Raw genomic sequence first — 20,702 nt, 5'->3', positions numbered from 1 at the left:
CCAAACTTGGTGATATCATGCTGGAAATTGGTCAGTGGAGTCTTCACCTCTTGACAATCACACACTGTGAAGGGTGTGACATTTCATGCAACGCTGTTGCCGTAGCAACCAAATATCGCCATGCAAAACAAAGCCCTTTCTGAAAGGTTAGGAATACTCCAATGCTCACTAAAATTACCACACACATCACCATCGACCCAAGCAACGACACCGTATGCATCTCGGCACTGCACATGCTATAGCGCCCCCTACAGTATTTTTAACAAACAGCCCCCCAGCACGTTTCACCTACATCCATGAAATTTGGGAGGCTTATAGAGCACATCAGGACGCACAAAAAAGCCTCTTGGAGCCATGCCCTAAACCCAACAGGAAGTCGGCCATCTTGGATTAATTGTGAGATTTTTGATGATTTTTCTCTTTTTTGAGAGTTAATACCTCCTAGGGGATAATTCCAGGAGACCTGAAATTTTGTCAGTCCACACAGCAGGACTTGGTTTGGAAAAGTTATCAAAAGTTTAACCAGAAGCCAAATGGCGTGGCCATGGCGACCATTAGAGTTTTGATGCTTCGTCATGAAACAACTACTGCTGTATAACTCTCCTCTGCATGTTCCAATCTGCCTCAAACGTTCCATGTGTGATCACAATCCAATCCTGATCACATCTACAGGCCAACAGACACTCTCAGTTGCAGTGCCACCTGTTGGAGGGACAATAAATGCTGTATAACTGGCCTCTACATGATCAAATCAGCCTGAAACTTTTCATGAGTGATCAGGGTCCAACCCTCATCACATCCACTGTTTGAAATACACTCTGAGTTACAGCGCCACCTGGTGGTGGATGGGCAGGAAATGCTGTATAACTAGTCTGAACATGCTCCAATCTGGCTGAAATTTTACGTGTGATTAAACTCTGGTCCAGATGTGATTCAGAGGCCAACAGACACTCTCAGTCACAGTGCCACCTGGTGGACGTGCATGGATTCGCCGACCAGCGTGGATGCGAGGACCCGTCCATCGCTGCTTGCAGCTTTAATTATTTTTTATTTTTTTTCTCCCGGAAAGTAAATTGGCTTTTTGGCGGCCTTATCATACTTCAAAACGCATGAAATTTGGCATGCACATCAGGACTGGCGAAAAATTTGATATTTCATGGGAGTTGCGCATGTGTGTGGCAAAATGGCTCTATAGCGCCACCTGCAAACTTGAAAAAGTAGTCATTAGGCCAACTGCCACAATGTTTCATGTACAGCTACAATATTCGGTGGGCATATGCAGAACATCAGGACACACCAAAAAGTCAATTACAGCCACGCCCTAAACCCAACAGGAAGTCCGCCATCTTGAATTTGCTGTAAAGTTTTCAAACTTAATAGCTCCTCGGGAAATGAATTGCCTTTTTGGGGGCCTTATCATATCCCAAAACGCGTGAAATTTGGCATGCACATCAGGACTCGCCAAAAATTTGATATTTTATGGGAGTTGCGCATGTGTGTGGCAAAATGGCTGTATAGCGCCACCTGCAAAATTGAAAAGTGGTCATTAGGCTAACTTCCACAATGTTTCATTTACAGCTACAATATTTGGTGGGCATATGCACCACATCAGGACACATCAAAAAGTCAATGACAGCCACGCCCTAAACCCAACAGGAAGTCGGCCATCTTCAATTTGCTGTAAATTTGTCAAAATTAATTTCTCCCGGCAAATGAATTGCCTTTTGGGGGCCTTATCATATCCCAAAACGCGTGAAATCTGGCGTGCACATCAGGACTTGCCAAAAATTTGATATTTTATGGGAGTTGCGCATGTGTGTGGCAAAATGGCTCTATAGCGCCACCTGCAAACTTGAAAAAGTATTCATTAGGCCAACTGCCACAATGTTTCATGTACAGCTACAATATTTGGTGGGCATATGCACAACATCAGGACACACCAAAAAGTCAATGACAGCCACGCCCTAAACCCAACAGGAAGTCGGCCATCTTCAATTTGCTGTAAATTTTTCAGACTTAATCGCTCCTCGGGAAATGAATTGCCTTTTTGGCGGCCTTATCATATTCCAAAACGCGTGAAATTTGGCGTGCACATCAGGACTGGCGAAAAATTTGATATTTTATGGGAGTTGCGCATGTGTGTGGCAAAATGGCTCTATAGCGCCACCTGCAAAATTGAAAAGTGGTCATTAGGCCAACTTCCACAATGTTTCATTTACAGCTACAATATTTGGTGGGCATATGCACCACATCAGGACACACCAAAAAGTAAACACAGCCACGCCCTAAACCCAACAGGAAGTCGGTCATCTTGAATTTGCTGTACATTTGTCAAAATTAATAGCTCCTCGGGGGTAAGTCTGAGAGAACTGAAATTTGGCCAGTACATGCACCAGACCTTTCTGATGAAAAGTTATCAAAACTCAACCAGAAGCCAAAAGGTGTGGCCATGGCGGAGCCTCAAATAACTGATCCTTCGCCATGAAACAGGAAGTGGTGTCTAATTCTTCTGACCATGCTCCAATCTGCCTGAAACTTTACATGTATGATGACAGTCCTGTCCTGATGTCATCCACATAGGGATATTCATTGACAGTCATAGCGCCACCTTGTGGTTTCAGGAAATAGACATCTTTTACACTTTCATGGCCTATTGTTACCCAGTTGATCATATTCACTTCAAATGCTGTGACAACAGGCTGAACACATTGATGATGCATCCCAGTGAAAATGGTGACTTGTCATCAAAGGGCGTGTCTGTGGCGGCCAAAGGAATTTCGATGTTTCATCATGAAAATGTAACGATTCATATCTCAGCTGAACAAGATCCTATCTGCCCCAAACTTCACATGATGGACACCAGGTCCAGTCTGAACACATCCACACTCATAAATTCCGCAAAGGTCATAGCGCCACCTGTTGGTAATAGTAAGTTTAAGGCCTTATATTTTCAGGTACAATGGCCCCAAACTTGGTGATATCATGCTGGAAATTGGTCAGTCAAGTCTTCACCTCTTGACAATCCCACACTGTCAAGGGTGGGACATTTCATGCAACGCTGTTGCCGTAGCAACCAAATATCGCCATGCAAAACAAAGTGCTGTTTGACAGGTTAGAAATACTCCAATGCTCACTAAAATTACCACACACATCACCATCGACCCAAGCAACGACACCGTATGCATCTCGGCACTGCACATGCTATAGCGCCCCCTACAGTATTTTTAACAAACAGCCCCCCCAGCACGTTTCACCTACATCCATGAAATTTGGGAGGCTTATAGAGCACATCAGGACGCACAAAAAAGCCTCTTGGAGCCATGTCCGAAACCCAACAGGAAGTCGGCCATCTTGGATTAATTGTGAGATTTTTGATGATTTTTCTCATTTTTGATAGTTAATACCTCCTCGGGGATAATTCCAGGAGACCTGAAATTTTGTCAGTCCACACAGCAGGACTTGGTTTGGAAAAGTTATCAAAAGTTTAACCAGAAGCCAAATGGCGTGGCCATGGCGACCATTAGAGTTTTGATGCTTCGCCATGAAACAACAACTGCTGTATAACTCTCCTCTGCATGCTCCAATCTGCCTCAAACTTTCCATGTGTGATCACAATCCAATCCTGATCACATCTACAGGCCAACAGACACTCTCAGTTGCAGCGCCACCTGTTGGAGGGACAGTAAATGCTGTATAACTGGCCTCTACATGATCAAATCAGCCTGAAACTTTTCATGAGTGATCAGAGTCCAGCCCTCATCACATCCACTGTTTGAAATACACTCTGAGTTACAGCGCCACCTGGTGGTGGATGGGCAGGAAATGCTGTATAACTAGTCTGAACATGCTCCAATCTGGCTGAAATTTTACGTGTGATTAAACTCTGGTCCAGATGTGATTCAGAGGCTGGCACACACTCTCAGTCACAGTGCCACCTGGTGGACGTGCATGGATTCGCCGACCAGCGTGGATGCGAGGACCCGTCCATCGCTGCTTGCAGCTTTAATTTTTTTTTCTTCCGTAAAGTAAATTGGCTTTTTGGCGGCCTTATCATACTCCAAAACGCGTGAAATTTGGCATGCACATCAGGACTGGCGAAAAATTTGATATTTTATGGGAGTTGCGCATGTGCGTGGCAAAATGGCTCTATAGCGCCACCTGCAAACTTGAAAAAGTAGTCATTAGGCCAACTGCCACAATGTTTCATGTACAGCTACAATATTTGGTGGGCATATGCAGAACATCAGGACACACCAAAAAGTCAATTACAGCCACGCCCTAAACCCAACAGGAAGTCGGCCATCTTCAATTTGCTGTAAATTTTTCAAACTTAATCGCTCCTCGGGAAATGAATTGCCTTTTTGGCGGCCGTATCATATTCCAAAACGCGTGAAATTTGGCGTGCACATCAGGACTGGCGAAAAATTTGATATTTTATGGGAGTTGCGCATGTGTGTGGCAAAATGGCTGTATAGCGCCACCTGCAAAATTGAAAAGTGGTCATTAGGCCAACTTCCACAATGTTTCATTTACAGCTACAATATTTGGTGGGCATATGCACCACATCAGGACACACCAAAAAGTCAATGACAGCCACGCCCTAAACCCAACAGGAAGTCGGCCATCTTCAATTTGCTGTAAATTTGTCAAAATTAATTTCTCCCGGCAAATGACTTGCCTTTTTGGGGTTCTTATCATGAACCAAAACGCGTGAAATTTGGCGTGCACATCAGGACTGGCGAAAAATTTGATATTTTATGGGAGTTGCACATATGTGTGGGAAAATGGCTCTATAGCGCCACCTGCAAAATTGAAAAAGTGGTCATTAGGCCAACTTCCACAATGTTTTATTCACAGCTACAATATTTGGTGGCCATATGCACCACATCAGGACACACCAAAAAGTCAATGACAGCCACGCCCTAAACCCAACAGGAAGTCGGCCATCTTGAATTTGCTGTACATTTGTCAAAATTAATAGCTCCTAGGGGGTAAGTCTGAGAGAACTGAAATTTGGCCAGTACATGCACCAGACCTTTCTGATGTAAAGTTATCAAAAACTCAACCAGAAGCCAAAAGGTGTGGCCATGGCAGAGCCTCAAACAACTGATCCTTCGCCATGAAACAGGAAGTGGTGTCTAATTCTTCTCAATATGCTCCAATCTGCCTGAAACTTTGCATGTATGATGACAGTCCTGTCCTGATGGCATCCACATAGGGATATTCATTGACAGTCATAGCGCCACCTTGTGGTTTCATGAAATAGACATCATTTACACCTTCATGCCCTATTGTTACCCGGTTGATCATATTCACTTCAAATGCGGTGACAACAGGCTGAACACATTGATGATGCATCCCAGTGAAAATGGTGACTTGTCATCAAAGGGCGTGTCTGTGGCAGCCAAACGAATTTCGATGTTTCGCCATGAAAATGTAACGATTCATATCTCAGCTGAACAAGATCCTATCTGCCCCAAACTTCACATGATGGACACCAGGTCCAGTCTGAACACATCCACACTCATAAATTCTGAAAAAGTCATAGCGCCACCTGTTGGATGGACAGGAAATGCTTTATAAGTAGCCTGTACATGTTCCAGTTAGCCTTAAACTTTACATGACTGATCAGAGTCCAACCCTGATCACATCCACTGTTTGAAATACATTCTCAGTCGCAGTGCCACCTGGTGGATAGACAGGAAATGCTTTATAACTGCGCTGAACATGCTCCAGTCTGGCTGAAATTTTACATGTATGATCAGACTCTGGTCCAGATGCGATTCAGAGGCCGACATGCACTCTCAGTCACAGCGCCACCTGGTGGACGTGCGTGGATTTGCCAACCAGCGTGGATGCGAGGACCCGTCCATCGCTGCTTGCAGCTTTAATTTTCTGTTAGTTCTTGTTGAGTGTCTTGTGTTTAAATTAACTGTAACTTACAGACTGTTAAAAAGATTCTTCTTTGTTTAACATTCCCCCTTCTCCCACGGGGGCGTGGTGAGGCGGGACTTCCTGTCAGTTAAGGTGAAAGACAGGGGAGGAAGAGGGTTCTTGTGTTCAGACGGTCACCTCAGGTCTTGGTGAGAGGTCGCAGGGGAGAAATACTGGACAGCAGCATTTTGTTCAGAGGATGCAGAAAGGGGAGAGAGGAGAAAAGCTAATACAGAACATTTGTTCAAATTTCCCGGGTTTCTCTGTCAAAGACTGCTTAAAACTTTGTCATAGGAGGGACAACGGGAGAGTCTATAAGAATGAAGAAATTTTGTTTTACAGGGACGCATCTGGTTCTGCTTAGATAAAAACTTCTGTTAGTTAGGGAAGGGGTCGCGTCTGCTCCCGATTAGATAAAAAACTTTTGTCAGTTAGGGGAGGGAGTGAGTGAGGGAGTGAGTGAGGGAGGGAGGGAGGGTGGGGTCGTGTCTGGACCGAATACATAAGCCGCTGACGTTAGGGAGGGTCTTCCAGTAAAACCATCCGGTAAAAGGGGGTGTGGGAAGGCGGGACCTTTGGTAAAAGGGGCGGGACTTCCTGTCAAGGTTGTGCTTTAATTCATGACTGTAAATGTGTAATCTGCTGTAATATTTGTTTTTTCCAAAGCAGCAGAGGACCCTCACAAGAGGATCAATATGAGGAAGGAGGAGGAAGGAGGAAACTTCGACGCCATCTTCTCATTTCCTTCTTCCAGCAGCACCAAGTTCTTCTGCAGGAACGACTGTAGTAACGGAGAAATCCTCCTGAGTACCACTGGAAATGCATCTCAGAGCGGCAGATACAGCATCAGATATTACCAAGAACCCATCACGAGATACTTCATTGTGAAGATAACGATCTCCCAGCTGAAGCTGAGTGACTCTGGACTGTATTCATGTGGTTTAGGAGAATCTTTGACCTCCGCTTACTTCAAACAGATCAACATCCTCGTCACTGCTGGTGAGTTTCATGTTTGTACTAAAACTAAAAAAATAATGTGTAAATTGTGAAAAAAAACCCATTTCAAAGCAATGAAATGCTGTAACTGTAAACGCTGTAAAAACTGTGAAAATGACATCAGACATCAGAAATATAAAAGAATACAGATGGAATTATATTGTAAAGAGAACAGTTCATATTCAGAAAATAATACATAGAAATAAAAAGTACTGAATGAGACTGGTAGTGTGTGTGTGTGTGTGTGTGTGTGTGTGTGTGTACGTGTTTATCTATACCGCTGGGGACTCGTGTCACCCACGGGTGGCAACAGTGTTTTCTTGGCCATTTTGTTGTTACTAAAAAATGTAAAAGAGCAAAAACATTTCTTTTTGGGTAGGCATTGTTTTGGTCTGGGTTAAGGTTAAGGTTAGGGTTAGGGTTAGGGGTTAGGGGTTAGATATGAATGGGAGTCAATGGTAGATCCCCACGGGAATAGCAAACCAGACTCTCTGTGTGTGTGTGTGTGTGTGTGTGTGTGTGTGTGTGTGTGTGTGTGTGTGTGTGTGTGTGTGTGTGTGTTGATATATGCATGTAAATTAATACTTTTTCACTTTTTCAGAAAAAGTCTAACAAATATATTTAATTTTCAAAACAATAACTGTAAAATATCAACAAATATTTTTGAAAAACATTATTCTTTGCTGCATCTAAACCTGTTCATGTTCATTTCACTAAATCAGACTGAATCTTTTTCAGTCCCATCAGCCACCACTGCACCACCACCATCATCGCCATCAACACCATCAACACCACCAACAACCCAGAGTTCAGGATCTCCTCCGTTCAGTCCACCTCCTGAAACCTTCAGCCAGTTTTCAGGTAAATTCATCTCCATTTATCCTCCTTCAGCTTCATTCTCAGTTAAAAAACACAAATCTACAGTCGAGGATTCTCCAAAAGGACAAGTTTTACATTTTGAGAAGAACTTAATGTGTCCTGTGCAGGGGTGAAAGTAAGCTGGTACGGTCCGGTACCGCATACCGGCAAAAGATCTGGTGGCGGTACGCCGCCCGGCTGCCTGCTATCGACCGTTCACTCAGCAGTACATGAGTGCACATGTGTGTCTACTTTCTGTAACACAGCGACTGCTATGGCCAATAGCAGCCAATAGCAAGTAGGTGCCGCTTGATTTATTGCACTGGGACATTTCCCACAACTAGTCAATAGACGTCAACACCGGGACGGGGCGAGCAATAAATTACACCTGAAATTCCACACGTTCTTGTGATTGGCTGAAAAACTTTAAACTGGATTTACAGCGGTTATCGTCGACAGATGCATATTTCAGAAAGAAGCACTACAAAACAGTCAAGATTCTTTTTTGTCAAAGTAATAATGCAGAGGAAAACAACCTCTTTGATTAAAGAAAAGACTGAAGAAGGGTTACCACAGAAAATCAGAAACTAACTACTACTATAACTACTTTAGGTCTCTGTGGAAAATCTTTTAGGTGATGTGTTTTGATGTTTAGTTCCATTCTGAGTGTTTACTTGTGACCTCATGTCTGTTCTTAGAGCCTTGTATTCTGGATGTTTATCAGTGTTTCAGTTAAAGCAAAAGTTTACCATATTTATTAATTCCTACCTATTCCATTGACTTACAGTAAAATATTAATATGTTTTCACCTGTTTGTGTTTTAACTTTGCTATTTTAAAATGCATGAAGTGAGACCGAGATGAGGGTTTTGGTCATAGCTGGTAAGAATTTAAAACTACTTTCACCGAGTTTCTCATCAGCACACGCCATGCAGCTGACATGTCACAAAGTTAAAATGACCCACGTATTTTATGATCAACAGACATAGCATCAACCGGAGTGCTGCTTGATGTCACACTTATCGCAAAGGTGAACATTTAACGATCTCGCGTCCTCGCATTAGATGTATCCAGGCCAGCAGCAGACCTGTAATTATTATTATTATCATTATTATTATTATTATTATTATTATTATTATAGTAGTCGTAGTAGTAGTATTGTTGTTAATAATAATAATTATTATTTTCTAACATTATCACAAGCCTAGTAGTGTATATAATAAATACTGTGCAAAAATAAAAACACTTTTTAACGTAATTTATCTTTTATTACCCATTTATCAGTAAGGCTTTTCTTTTGGTAGGGAGTCCATTTGACCCGTGACGGTCAGGGGTCACGTGCTTCCGTTTTTTCGTTTTGAGACCTGAAACGAAAAAAATGGAAAATTGAAATCCAACAAACGAAATTCGGCCGTAATTTGCTTGTGTTGGTTTCATTTTTGGTTTTGAATTGAGAAAGGAAAAAACGTTTTTTCGTTTTTGGTTGAAAACGAAAAAAACGAAAAATGAGCTGTTTTCCCTTTTTGGTTTGTTGGTTTGGTCAGAAAAACAGATTATACTTTGGCCCCTGACCTTCACCCCTGGTCCTGTTTGATGAATCTGGTTGAATCAACTTTAATAAATTATATCGATTCAAAAAAATATGTTAAGTTGCTTAATGCTGATAAAAAATTTATTTATTCATGTTTAAATCCTATGATTTTAACAATTAAATTCATTTACAGAGTTAATTTTTGGACTGCAGTTAAATGTGGTCAAGAGTTATTAGTTGGATTGACTGAAATAAATAAAATAGTTCCATGTTTTAACAGCTTTTATTTAGCATTTAGTTGGTTCTGTTGGACCAACTTCATTCATTCAACTTGTTTAAAACTGTAAAATTAGTTCATTAAGTCAAAGTCAAAGTCTGCTTTATTGTTGGTTCTGATACATGCTACACATACAGAGAACTGAAGTTGCATTTCTCTCTAACTCCAAAATCGTGAATTACTGACTTTAAACGACTTAATCAGATTAAGTTTAAACTCAATCCTTTGATTAAGTTTAACTAATACTTATGTTGATTCAACACAAGAACATTAAACTGGTCCACCAGAATTGATTAATGCGAAAACAAATAAACAAATGATAAACAACAGTTTTGTTTTGTGTTAAACTGTTAAATTCATTGTCCCCGTCTGGTTAAATTATGTCCAAACCTTGGAAATAAGTTGAATCAACTCTAATAAATTGTGTCGACTCAACAGAAGAACATTAAGTTGAACCAACAAAATTGTTTAAAACACTAAAAGAATTTAATTTTTGACTTTTGTTTGAGAAAATCTAATTAAATGTGGGCTGCTCAGTGGAATAGTGGTTAGACTTTCGCCTTGCCGAGAGAAGATCTCGGCCTGGGTCTGGGATCTTTCTGCATGGAGTTTGCATGTTCTCCCTGTGCATGCGTGGGTTTTCTCCGGGTACTCCGGCTTCCTCCCACAGTCCAAAAACATGCTGAGGTTAATTGGTGATTCTAAATTGTCTGTAGGTGTGAATGTGAGTGTGATTGTGTGTCTGTATATGTAGCCCTGTGACAGACTGGTGACCTGTCCAGGGTGTCCCCTGTCTTCACCGAGTCAGCTGGGATAGACTCCAGCACCCCCCATGACCCTAGTGAGGATAAAGCGGTGTATAGAGGATGGACGGATGGATAATTTAAATGTAGAAAATGTAAAAATAGAGCAAGTCTGAGTTGATTTAATTTAACATTCTGAGTTTGTTCAATTTGTTTTCTCAAGTTTAGTTCATTTAATTCAGTTTTTTCTATTTTCTCGGCTCATGAGGCAACTTTGGACTAATTATTCGTGATAAACTCTGGTGTTGTTGAACTTATTTATGTACGTTTGTGAGCTGAATGAACTAAACTTCCTTCCAGTGCTGCTTGTGGTCGGAGGTTCAGTGGCGATCGGAGGGATGTTGGCCGTCGTCGTTCTGCTTTCTTTACAAACTGAAGAAGGAGAATCAGGAAATCAGGAACCATGAGGTGAACGTCTCTGACTCTTCCTGTCTCTGTTTACCAGAATAAAATACAGAAAAAGCTGCAAAAATACACTCAAATTCAGGCTAGATATTAATGATCTCACAGAATTAAATATTGAGTTTGGATAATGTTGTAACTGTGGCTCCTTTTGTGGGGAGGCTGAGAAATGTGATACCCCAGTAGCTGGAAGACACTCTCTGGTTCCCCTTGAAACTGGGGACCACGACCGTGGTCTGCCACTCCACAGGTACTGTACCTGATGCCTTCATGACATTGAAGAGACATGTCGGCCAAGACAGTCCAGCAATGTCCAGAGCCTTCAGCATCTCAAGGTGGATCTCGTCCACACCTGGTACCTTGCCATGAAGGAGCTTTTGAACGATCTCACCTCTGCCACGGATATGGACGAAGATCCTTCAGTCTCTGCCTCCTCTGCAGAGGACGTGTTTACTGGTTCAGGAGTTCCTCAAACTGCACTTTCCACCTCCCGACAACGTCCCCAGCACGGGTCAACAGTTCTTCCCCTGACTGTAAACAGCCTGATCAAAGTCCTGCCTCCCCTTCCTGAGGCATCGAACGGTTTGCCAGAACCTCCTAAGCTAACCGAAAGTCCTTCTCCATAGCCTGGTCTGAACTTCCTGTCCCTTTTTGACCAACCGGATACTCGTCAGCTGCTTCAGGAGACCCCCGACCAAGGCAAGTCTGAAAGGCCTCCTCTTCAGCCTGATGGTTTCCTTCACCACTGATGTCCATCAGTAGGTTTGTTGGGTTTGCTTGCTGTGACATACAACAGTGACCTTCAGACCACGGGCCTATTTCACGAAGCAGGTTTTACAAACTCTGGAGTTTAATCCTCAACTCTGAGTTGATCTACTCTGAGATAGAAAACTCTGAGTTTTCGGTTTCACAATGGCTGATTTGAGTTGGTTAATTAACTCAGAGAAGTTTCACTCGGAGTTACGTGCGTGCCACCGCAACTCTGAAAAGACAGCATCAATGGAAGCCCCAATTCGACGAGTCACCATGGAAACGGGGAAGCGAAAGGCTGCGTTTTTGAACTGGACATTTTTAACGCGCTCATATGGCGAGTTTGAACACGTTTAGAAAGAAGTGCAACACCGCTGCAGCTGCAAAAGAGAGAGAGACGGCGTGGAGAACAGCCCGGATCAATGCGTAAGTTTAAATGTAGTCCTTTGTAATCGTAATAATATTACAGGGAATAACTGTCTGAATGGTTAGAATAGTAAGTTATTTCATTTAGGTGAAAATCCCGCTGGGGAGAAGCTTAAGATGAAATATAAAAACATTGTTCAAACAGGTCAGACCTCGGCATCATCTCATGGAGTACTTCATGTTGATCATGGTTTACATTGTAAAGTAGCCTAAATATTAAGTGGCTGTTTTGACTGTGCAGTTGTTTATCCACACACAGCCTAAATGTCTGCATCCATATCATGTTTCTGTTAAATAATTAAGCCTATTTAAACTAACACAGACTTCTGCTCAGCCAACAGAAAGAAAGCAGATGCCTGTAAAACGGTGGAATAAAAGGTCATGGATGTATATATATATATATATATATACACACACACACACACACCTTGTAACTGTAAGTAGGCAAACACTCCACAGATTTATCCAAATGGTAGTTAAGTTTATACAGAGGTATGTTACTGATAGTTCTCTCTCATCACATTTGGGGTGGAATATAGAGTGTGACATTAGCCTACACTGAAGTATTGTACATTCTCATCCTTTTTAACAGAGCATGGCTGGACAGCAGCAGGATGGTTCCTCAACTTCCACTGCACAGACTGACACAGTGAGATGGATGTTCAGGAAACACCAGAGCTTCATCTGTGGAATTCATGTGCAACTGTATAATTAATGTCCTCTATGTATTCCCAGTTATCAGTAAAACAGATTTACAAACTGCATTTGCTGAGAAAAATCCAAAAAACAGATTAGGAGGGCAGATCTGGAAATTGAAAATACTGGAGCACAAGTTAGAGGTGGTGATGGTCACAGGTGGATTTATGTTAACTACTGGAACATGAACTGAACTATCTTTTATTTGTAGGAAATAAAGAAGAGCAAATGAAATGTGTATCATGTCTTTATTTTGCTGTGGTGGTGATGATGGAGACTTAAACTGTAAAGTGATTCTTGCATACGGTGTCTCTGACTGCTCTGCTGTCCTGGATAGCTGCAGGTGGATGGACTCATCATCTGGGTCTTCAGTTTGTAGGGCAGGGTGTTGCTCTCCTCTAATAGTGGTAATATTATGAAGAACAACACATGCCACAGTAATATCACAGGCCCTCTCAGGGGTCACCCTGAGGAGACGTAGGCTCTGGAAACGGCTTTCAGCAGGCCTATGGTCATCTCACCCGGGCTCTGGTCCTGCAGTGAGTCCGGTTGAAGTTCTGTTGGGGGCCTGGTTCAGGGTCAGGGTATGAGGTCATCAGCCTGGGTTGTCATGGTAACCCCTGTCACCCAGCAGAAGGCCATCAAACTCTCCTGTAATGTTATAGTGGATACATCAGAGTATATTAAAGGAGAGAGACAAGAGAATTCTGTTGTGAAAATCTTTATGCTGCTGACCATGCTGCAGTCTGTTGCTCAGGTTAGACTCTCCATAAATCCTGGAGTCATGAACAGACCCAGACCACGTGGCCTCCACATTAGAAATGATGTATGCAAACACAACACACAATATCTGCCGGATGTAAGAGCATGACTGGTGGTAATGTAAATGTAAGGACGGATTAGGTTGTTTATGTAGATTATGGACTTAAAACGGTAACGCTCAAACCGATAATTGTCCGGAAATGCGAGAACATTTATGCTCGGTCTGATAACAATCTACCGACGAATATTTAATTATCTGTGCAGTAATGCTGCTCCTTTATCCACTGGATCGTTAATAAAAGCTGTTCTACGCCAAAACTCGCTGGCTTACTGACTGAATGAATGAGGAAATGAAACAGCGTGTGGCTGAAAGAGGGCGGAGACGGAAAGAAACTCGAGGTTTTCTCAGATAAACCTGCTGGTGACCAGGTTAGAGTCATAGAGTCTGTTACTGCGGTAACTGACCAAGAGTTGAAGTTACCCCTCTTTGTGAAACAGGCTAGAGTTACCCCTCATTCCCTGGTTAGAGTTACCTCGCTTCGTGAAACGGAAAACTCTGAGTTTCCCTCATTTCAGGGTTAACAAACTCAGAGTTTTCCCTAAACCTGCTTCATGAAACAGGCCCCACAGCTCCAAACAGCTGCTTCTACAATGGAGGCTTTTGAACATGGACCACTCAGACTCCAAGTCCCCAACCTCCCCTGGGATGCAGGAGAAACTCTTCTGGAGGTGGGAGTTGAAAACCCCACAGACAGGGTCCTCCACCAGATGTTTCCAGTTCACCCTCACTACATGTTTGGGTTTACCAGGTCTGTCCAGCAGTCTTCCCCACAATCAGATCCAACTCACCACCAGCTGGTGATCAGTTGACAGCTCTGCTCCTCTCTTCACCCGAGAGTCTGAGACATATGACCACAGGTCTGATGATACGACAATGAAGTCGATCATCAACCTTTGATCTAAGGTGGTCTGGTACCAGGTACACTTATGAGCTACTTATGGTCCATCATGGAGTTTGTTATGACCAGTCTATGACTAGGACAGAAGTCCAAGAACAGAACAGGTTCAGATCAGGCCATTCCTCCTCATCACCCCCTCCAGGTTTCTCCATTGTTGTCCACGTGAGCGTTAAAGTCCCCCAGGAGAACAATGGAGTCTCCAGGTGGTACCCCTTCCAGGAACCACCCAGAGACTCCAAGAACATAAGAACAAACAGTCAGAGTTTTCTCCTCTGCAACATGAAGTCTCAGAGATGCGACCCTCTCCTTCTCCAGGGAGAACTCCAACAAAGTGACGTTCAGTCGGGGACTCATGAGTTTCCCCACACCCACCCAGCACCTCTCATTCTGGGAAACTCCAGAAAAGGAGAGAGTCCAGCTCCTCTCCAGGACTCTGGTTCTGGTCCTTGCTGTGTGTGGAGGTGAGCCCAGCTATATCTAGCTGGTACCACTCTACCTCCATCAGCTCAGGTTCCTTCCCCACCAGTGACGTGACGTTCCACATCCCCAGAACTAGTCTACACCACCAGGGGGCAGTGTGCCCAGATGCCTCCTGCCTACTGCCTGATGAGAATAGCACCAACCCTGATTACCTTCCAGTGAGTGGTGTTCCCTCCAGGAGGTGTCCCTGTGTTACAGGCTTTTCCAAACTGAGCCCCACGGGGCTCCAAGGCTCGTCCACCAGGTGTTCTCTGGTGAGCTTCCCTCCAGACCTGATCCAGGAAGAGGTCCTGGTGTCTCTGATCTGGAAGAGGTGGCGGCTTTCTTTGTCATCGCTGTTTTATGTGACCATAAAGTTCACAATTAAATCAGCTACAAATATCATTATTTTACAGATATTTGCTGTTATTTTCACAGTTTCATAATGTTGCAGTATACCTCTGCCTTTTATTTAACCGTTTGTCTGCAGAGGTTTATTTCCTTTACAGTGACCTTTAAAGTGTTATTTTGTCTTTTTGAGTTGAAACTTCTATTTTAAAGACAAAAATGTCAACAATCTGAAAACCAAAATGAATCTAATGAACAGCAGCAACATCAGCACAAATCTAAACCAGTAAAAGTGTGAAAACCAGGGGTCTCATTTATAAAACATAAATCTGAATCAAAAATCAAAATCTGAAATGGGCGTACACCAAAACATTTCTGATTAATAAAACTGTGTGTAAGCACAGCGGCACACAGTTTCCCCTTCATAATTCACACACCGGCTGGAAGATTGCACAGGTGGATCCACCTCACATTCCGCCCACAACACACCCACATTTTACCATGAATGGTCAATGCAAAGTAACTCATGAATGTATCTGTATATAAATAAGCTGCTGATCCACGGCATTTCACACAGCGCCCCCTGCAGTCTTTTCACTGCTGTGCTTCAGGATGAATGAATCATGTGTTGACCCAGGCCACCCTGCCACTAAATTTGTTATGATCATGTCCGATGTACAAATAATTTGTACACTGATTGAATGTACATTTTTCGGTTCACATAGACAAATTCATTTTCACTCGGGGGTTGTGGTGTGAAGCCTGTGTGCCTGTACAGGGCTGATTAATGGTTGGACGCTCATCCCATTCGGCCGCATATGGATAAATAAACAAAATTTTTGACTTTTTTGCCTTTTTACTGTGATAGTTGCAGTGAAGAGTGACAGGAAATGGAGAGAAGAGTAGGGGGAAGACATGCATAAAAGTGCCGCGGGCAGGAATCAAACCCGGGCCACTGCATCAGAGACCACCTCTGCAAATGGGGCTTCTGCTTTCCCCGATGAGCCATACAGGCGCCAGGTGATCAGTAAACAATATTTAATAAAGATCACCGCACCGGCCCCAGATACCCTTTGGTCAAACGACTGAATGAAATAACGTTCAATCCGCTCCTGTTAATATATGAACATAGTTCTGCAAATACAGTCGTCAGCCGAATGACGCACTATATGAACATGTACAACAATGAGGGTTTATGATTATCCGGCTCTACAAGTCTAATATGTGATAACAATAAAGGTTTGAGATCAATCTGGTTTCAATTCACCACTTCACCCTCCGGCACTGCCGTTCCCTCTGTCTCCAAAATGTGCTTAAGCAACCATCAAAGTTGGTGCACCGGTGCGCACATTCTCACGCCAAGTTTGTTTTTAGAAATCACAACCTTTGCGTAGAAAGTGGCGTACATAACTTTCTAGCCCTGTTTTGTGCGTACGCAAGCTTTATAAATGAGGCCCCAGATCATTAACATGATTATTGTTGTTGTTTTGGTGAATTTTTTGGACTGAAATGTTGTTTTAACTTCCAGTCTGCCACCAATGAGAACCTCAGAGGAGATCCCAACTACCAGAGTCTGAACCTGGATGGAAACAATCAGGAAGGAATCTACTCAACTCTGGAAGCACCTGAAGACACAGAAACGTCCTGTTAATGAGCAAAAACACGTCTCTGTTGAACTCCAGACAGTGTTTCCATGTAGGACATGAAGTACTGTTGGAAAAATTCACAAATCAATCAAAGTCATGTTAGTCAACATGATAGATTAAAAAAAAAGTTTTGACAAAAACACATTTTAGAGAGTGTTTGGTTGAACCACAGGAAGTGTTTTCATGTCAGATTTGAAGCAATGTTGGAAAAAACCCAAATTTAAGTTTAAAATGATAATATTTCATAAAAATCACAGTTGAAATATTTCACTTTTGCCAAATTCTTGTTTTTTTTTAGATTCTGGTTTTCATGCATAACGTGAAGTAAAGTTGGAAATATTCTCAAATCAGAAATCATTCTAAAAATAATTCTAAAATCACAATCATGTTCGTCGACATGTCTGATTTCAACAAAAAACTGCTGAAAAATAAAAAAAAATTGCAAATAGACTTTTTAACTACAGGCAGTGTTTTCATGTATGACATTAAATAATGTTGGAAATTTGTCAAATCTGAGATTAAAATTATTGTTTCATCACAATCACATTAGTTGGCATTTGACAAAAAAATAAAAAAAAATAAATAAATGCCAAAAATGTTTTTTGAGAGTTCTGGGTTGAACTGCAGGCAGTGTGTGTTTTTATTCAGAGTAAATTCTAAATGTAAACGTTAAATATCTGTACTTTGTTTTATTCCAAAGAATCAAAGAAAATGTGTTTTTCTGTCTAATTCTTTCTTTTTTAACTTTTTGTTTCCTGTTTCGTCGTATTTTTAACGTTTTTATCTCAGAATGTGTTTTTTAATGGATCATTTTAGAGCAGCTTTTTATTCTGATATCATTAAAACCTGCAGTAACTTTTATTATCTGTGATTCCTGATCTGTTCTGGCCTTCTTTTAAGAAATAAAACTCATAAAGACATTCTGGTCTCTGTCGGTTTATTTCAGACGTCACAAATTTAAGCTTCAACATTTGGAATCTTTAACTGCAGATTTCCGACATGATTTACTTTTTTTAAATAATTTGTTTCATAACTTTCAGTTTTTAATTTGATCCCTCATTTATTTTAAGATTTGTCACTTTTTTATCTCAGATTTTTTCTTTTGATTGCATCTTTCTAATATTATTTTTACCTTTAAATCTCTTTAAAAATATGAAAAGTCAAAGTTTCTTTTTTTTTTGCAGTATTGTTAAAATGCGTCCAAAATGACCGAATGTGTTTCAAAAGAGACAAACATTGTTCAAAACAACTAAAATACCTGAAGATCATCCAAGGTTACTTTAAAAAAGAAAAACGGTACAACGCTGCAATAAAAGTCCTGTCAGTGAGTAAAAAACTGGAAGAAAATGTTAAAAAGGTTAAAATAGTAAAAGTTCTGCTGTCAAACTACTGTCAGGGTGAGTACACTAAAAAAACTGCAAAAACCAAGCTCAAGAATTGCAGCTCATAGAAACCTGTGTAGTCAACATCCAGCTTCAAGAGGCCCCAGACATTCCACAGGAACATCATCTCACTGGAAAAACAAAATTCTCTCCTCTCAGAAAGCTTAAACAAACAAACTAAGAGCCCCAAAGTGGATTTTTATGGCTTCAGAGACATCTGCACCTTTCACCAAAAGCCTCGTAAAATTCATTTACGGTGACCTGTGATCTGACTAGGAGAAAAACCCCCTTTTTCAGACTCTCACATGGATTGTTGTATTTGCATGTTTTCTTGTATTCCTACCTTCACGAAAGACACTAAGACCCCTTGCAGAGAAGTGGAAGGGGACACAAATGTTTCACACCTTCCTAAATTTGCATCTAAAGGACTGTTTATTCCCTTTTGGTTCCTATCCTTTGATTAACTGAACTCATCTTCACAGACGCCATGCAGTCTCCCTCCCTCACGATCAGATACTGAGAGTCATAAATATCTAAGGACCTTTCCGTCACCCCGGGAGGGCTGCAGAAAGACACTCAGTCTGTTTGATGCCAATAAGGACTCTCTTTCTAAAAATCGTGCTTCTGAAATTTTGTTTGTGATTTTGAAGATATCAAAGTTGAAATAATAATTTGTTATACATGTTAGTCCAACTCCGACGTCTCTAGCATATTTCTGTCCTGAGATGTTAATTCTGAAAGTTTATTGTCTGCCTAACCCATTTCTTCCACAGTTCAACATTGCCCCCTATTGACGTCGGAATGCCATGACATTATCAAGGATTTCACTGAAATTAATCATAAAATTGTGTTTTATACAGGTCGAAAAGAGTTGGAAATTGTTTCTTTACCTCCTTATGTACACCATGTTGTCTTATGTACACTGTGACCCACATAATCATTAGATAGAGTACACAAACCTATGATTAAACAAATAACTCACATATTTTTAGTAGCTAGAATGTTCTATCGTGTTATACACTTTGGTTGTGTTAAAAGTAGTGTCCTGGATTATGACAGAGTAAACAGATCGTTTTGTTTGCGCGCTTTAATATTTTTAATTCACTATATGATCGGCTCTAATCTCCCATCCGGAGCCCACAGGGAGGGGGACCCCCAGAGTGTCAGACTCGCGCCTAAACTCCTAGGTACCCTCCTCCTCTAGCCAAAACTATAAGAAGCTTCACGTTTCTTTGTTCGCTCTCTTCCTCTCTTCCTCTTTTTCGCCTTGTTCGACCCTTACGATCTTAAACTACGCTAAGCGAATCTTCCTTTTTCTTTAGGCGCGCCCTGTTTGTTCTTTTTCCACTTTCCAAACTTCGCAGTTGTAGAGGCTGGCACTCTATTAGCCACAACTTCTTACTTAATTTTTCTTTTTGTTCAGAATAGATATTTTTGCTCATCTCCAACAACCAGATCTACAATTTTGTTTTATTTACGATTTAATTTTGATAGGAACCAATTCGATTCTGTTCCGTCGCTTTTATCATTCCCCGCTGAAGAGTTCCAGTCTGTTCGGCCCTCACCTATTGACCGGCAGAAATAGAACGTGAGCCTTCAGCCTCCAAATAATTATTTTTGACAAAATCAACCCAGAAGGACGCCGGCTGTTTCAGCCCTCGCCACCGCCAGCTGACCACCAGACGAACCGGGTCAAGCCAGACCCCTAGGACACGCGAGGTTCGAAGTAGACAGGACGACGAAGCGTTGCCATAGCAGCCAAACAGCGCAGCTCCCGAGCCGACTCTCGAACTCAACGAGGGCCGTTGCCACAGCAACCCGTCCCAGTCTCTGAGCTTCGTGTGATCCCTCTTCTCCAACGCAAAGTAAGACCAGCTGACGTGTGATCTAAACTAATGGTTGATGTCAAAAATAATAGCTTGATTTAATATTAATCACTCCGTTTGATCACTTACCGTCGTTCATATTCTAAATTGTTAAACTCCTCGATATTTGTTTTTCACGGTCTGATTACTCAGTGCCATAATCTCAGATTAGAAATGCAAACATAAATAATCTACACACACACACGCACACACACACCCGCACCTACACCACCCACATACACCCACAGCATTTATTCATTCCATATTTGTCACTGTATTAATTCCTGTGTTTATCATTATATTGGTTAATAAATATATTTCATTTAGACCAAAATTACAGTCTCTTTTACGTTCATGTGTGTTGACTGGGGTCAATGTTTTTCGAGGATTCTCGACATTCAGATATTAGACTGACTAACTAATCAAATTTTTCAATCCATTAATAATATTTTTATTAAGATTGATTAATAATTTCCCGGTAGATTCAACTCCGGGTGGTGCCCCGATTACTGTAATAAACTATCAACGAGTGCAGACTTATTAAATTAACGTTTAATAAGGCAATATTGCTACACCTGATAAAAGTTCTAATTTTTCATAAATAAAACA

General features: G+C 41.7%; 1 protein-coding gene across 1 annotated transcript in view; it reads left to right on the top strand.

Annotated features, from left to right (window-relative positions):
- Nucleotides 1-20,702, top strand: part of LOC110972006 (uncharacterized) — a 112,317-nt gene that overhangs the window by 49,512 nt on the left and 42,103 nt on the right. The window contains exons 5-6 of the mRNA XM_051949700.1: nucleotides 6,604-6,933; nucleotides 7,669-7,791. Of these exons, the coding sequence (XP_051805660.1) occupies nucleotides 6,604-6,933; nucleotides 7,669-7,791 (453 nt within the window). The remainder of the gene's footprint in view (nucleotides 1-6,603; nucleotides 6,934-7,668; nucleotides 7,792-20,702) is intronic.

Source organism: Acanthochromis polyacanthus, chromosome 6 (assembly GCF_021347895.1).
Source record: "Acanthochromis polyacanthus isolate Apoly-LR-REF ecotype Palm Island chromosome 6, KAUST_Apoly_ChrSc, whole genome shotgun sequence".
NCBI lineage: Eukaryota > Metazoa > Chordata > Actinopteri > Pomacentridae > Acanthochromis > Acanthochromis polyacanthus.
This window is presented reverse-complemented; position numbering and strand designations above follow the sequence as displayed.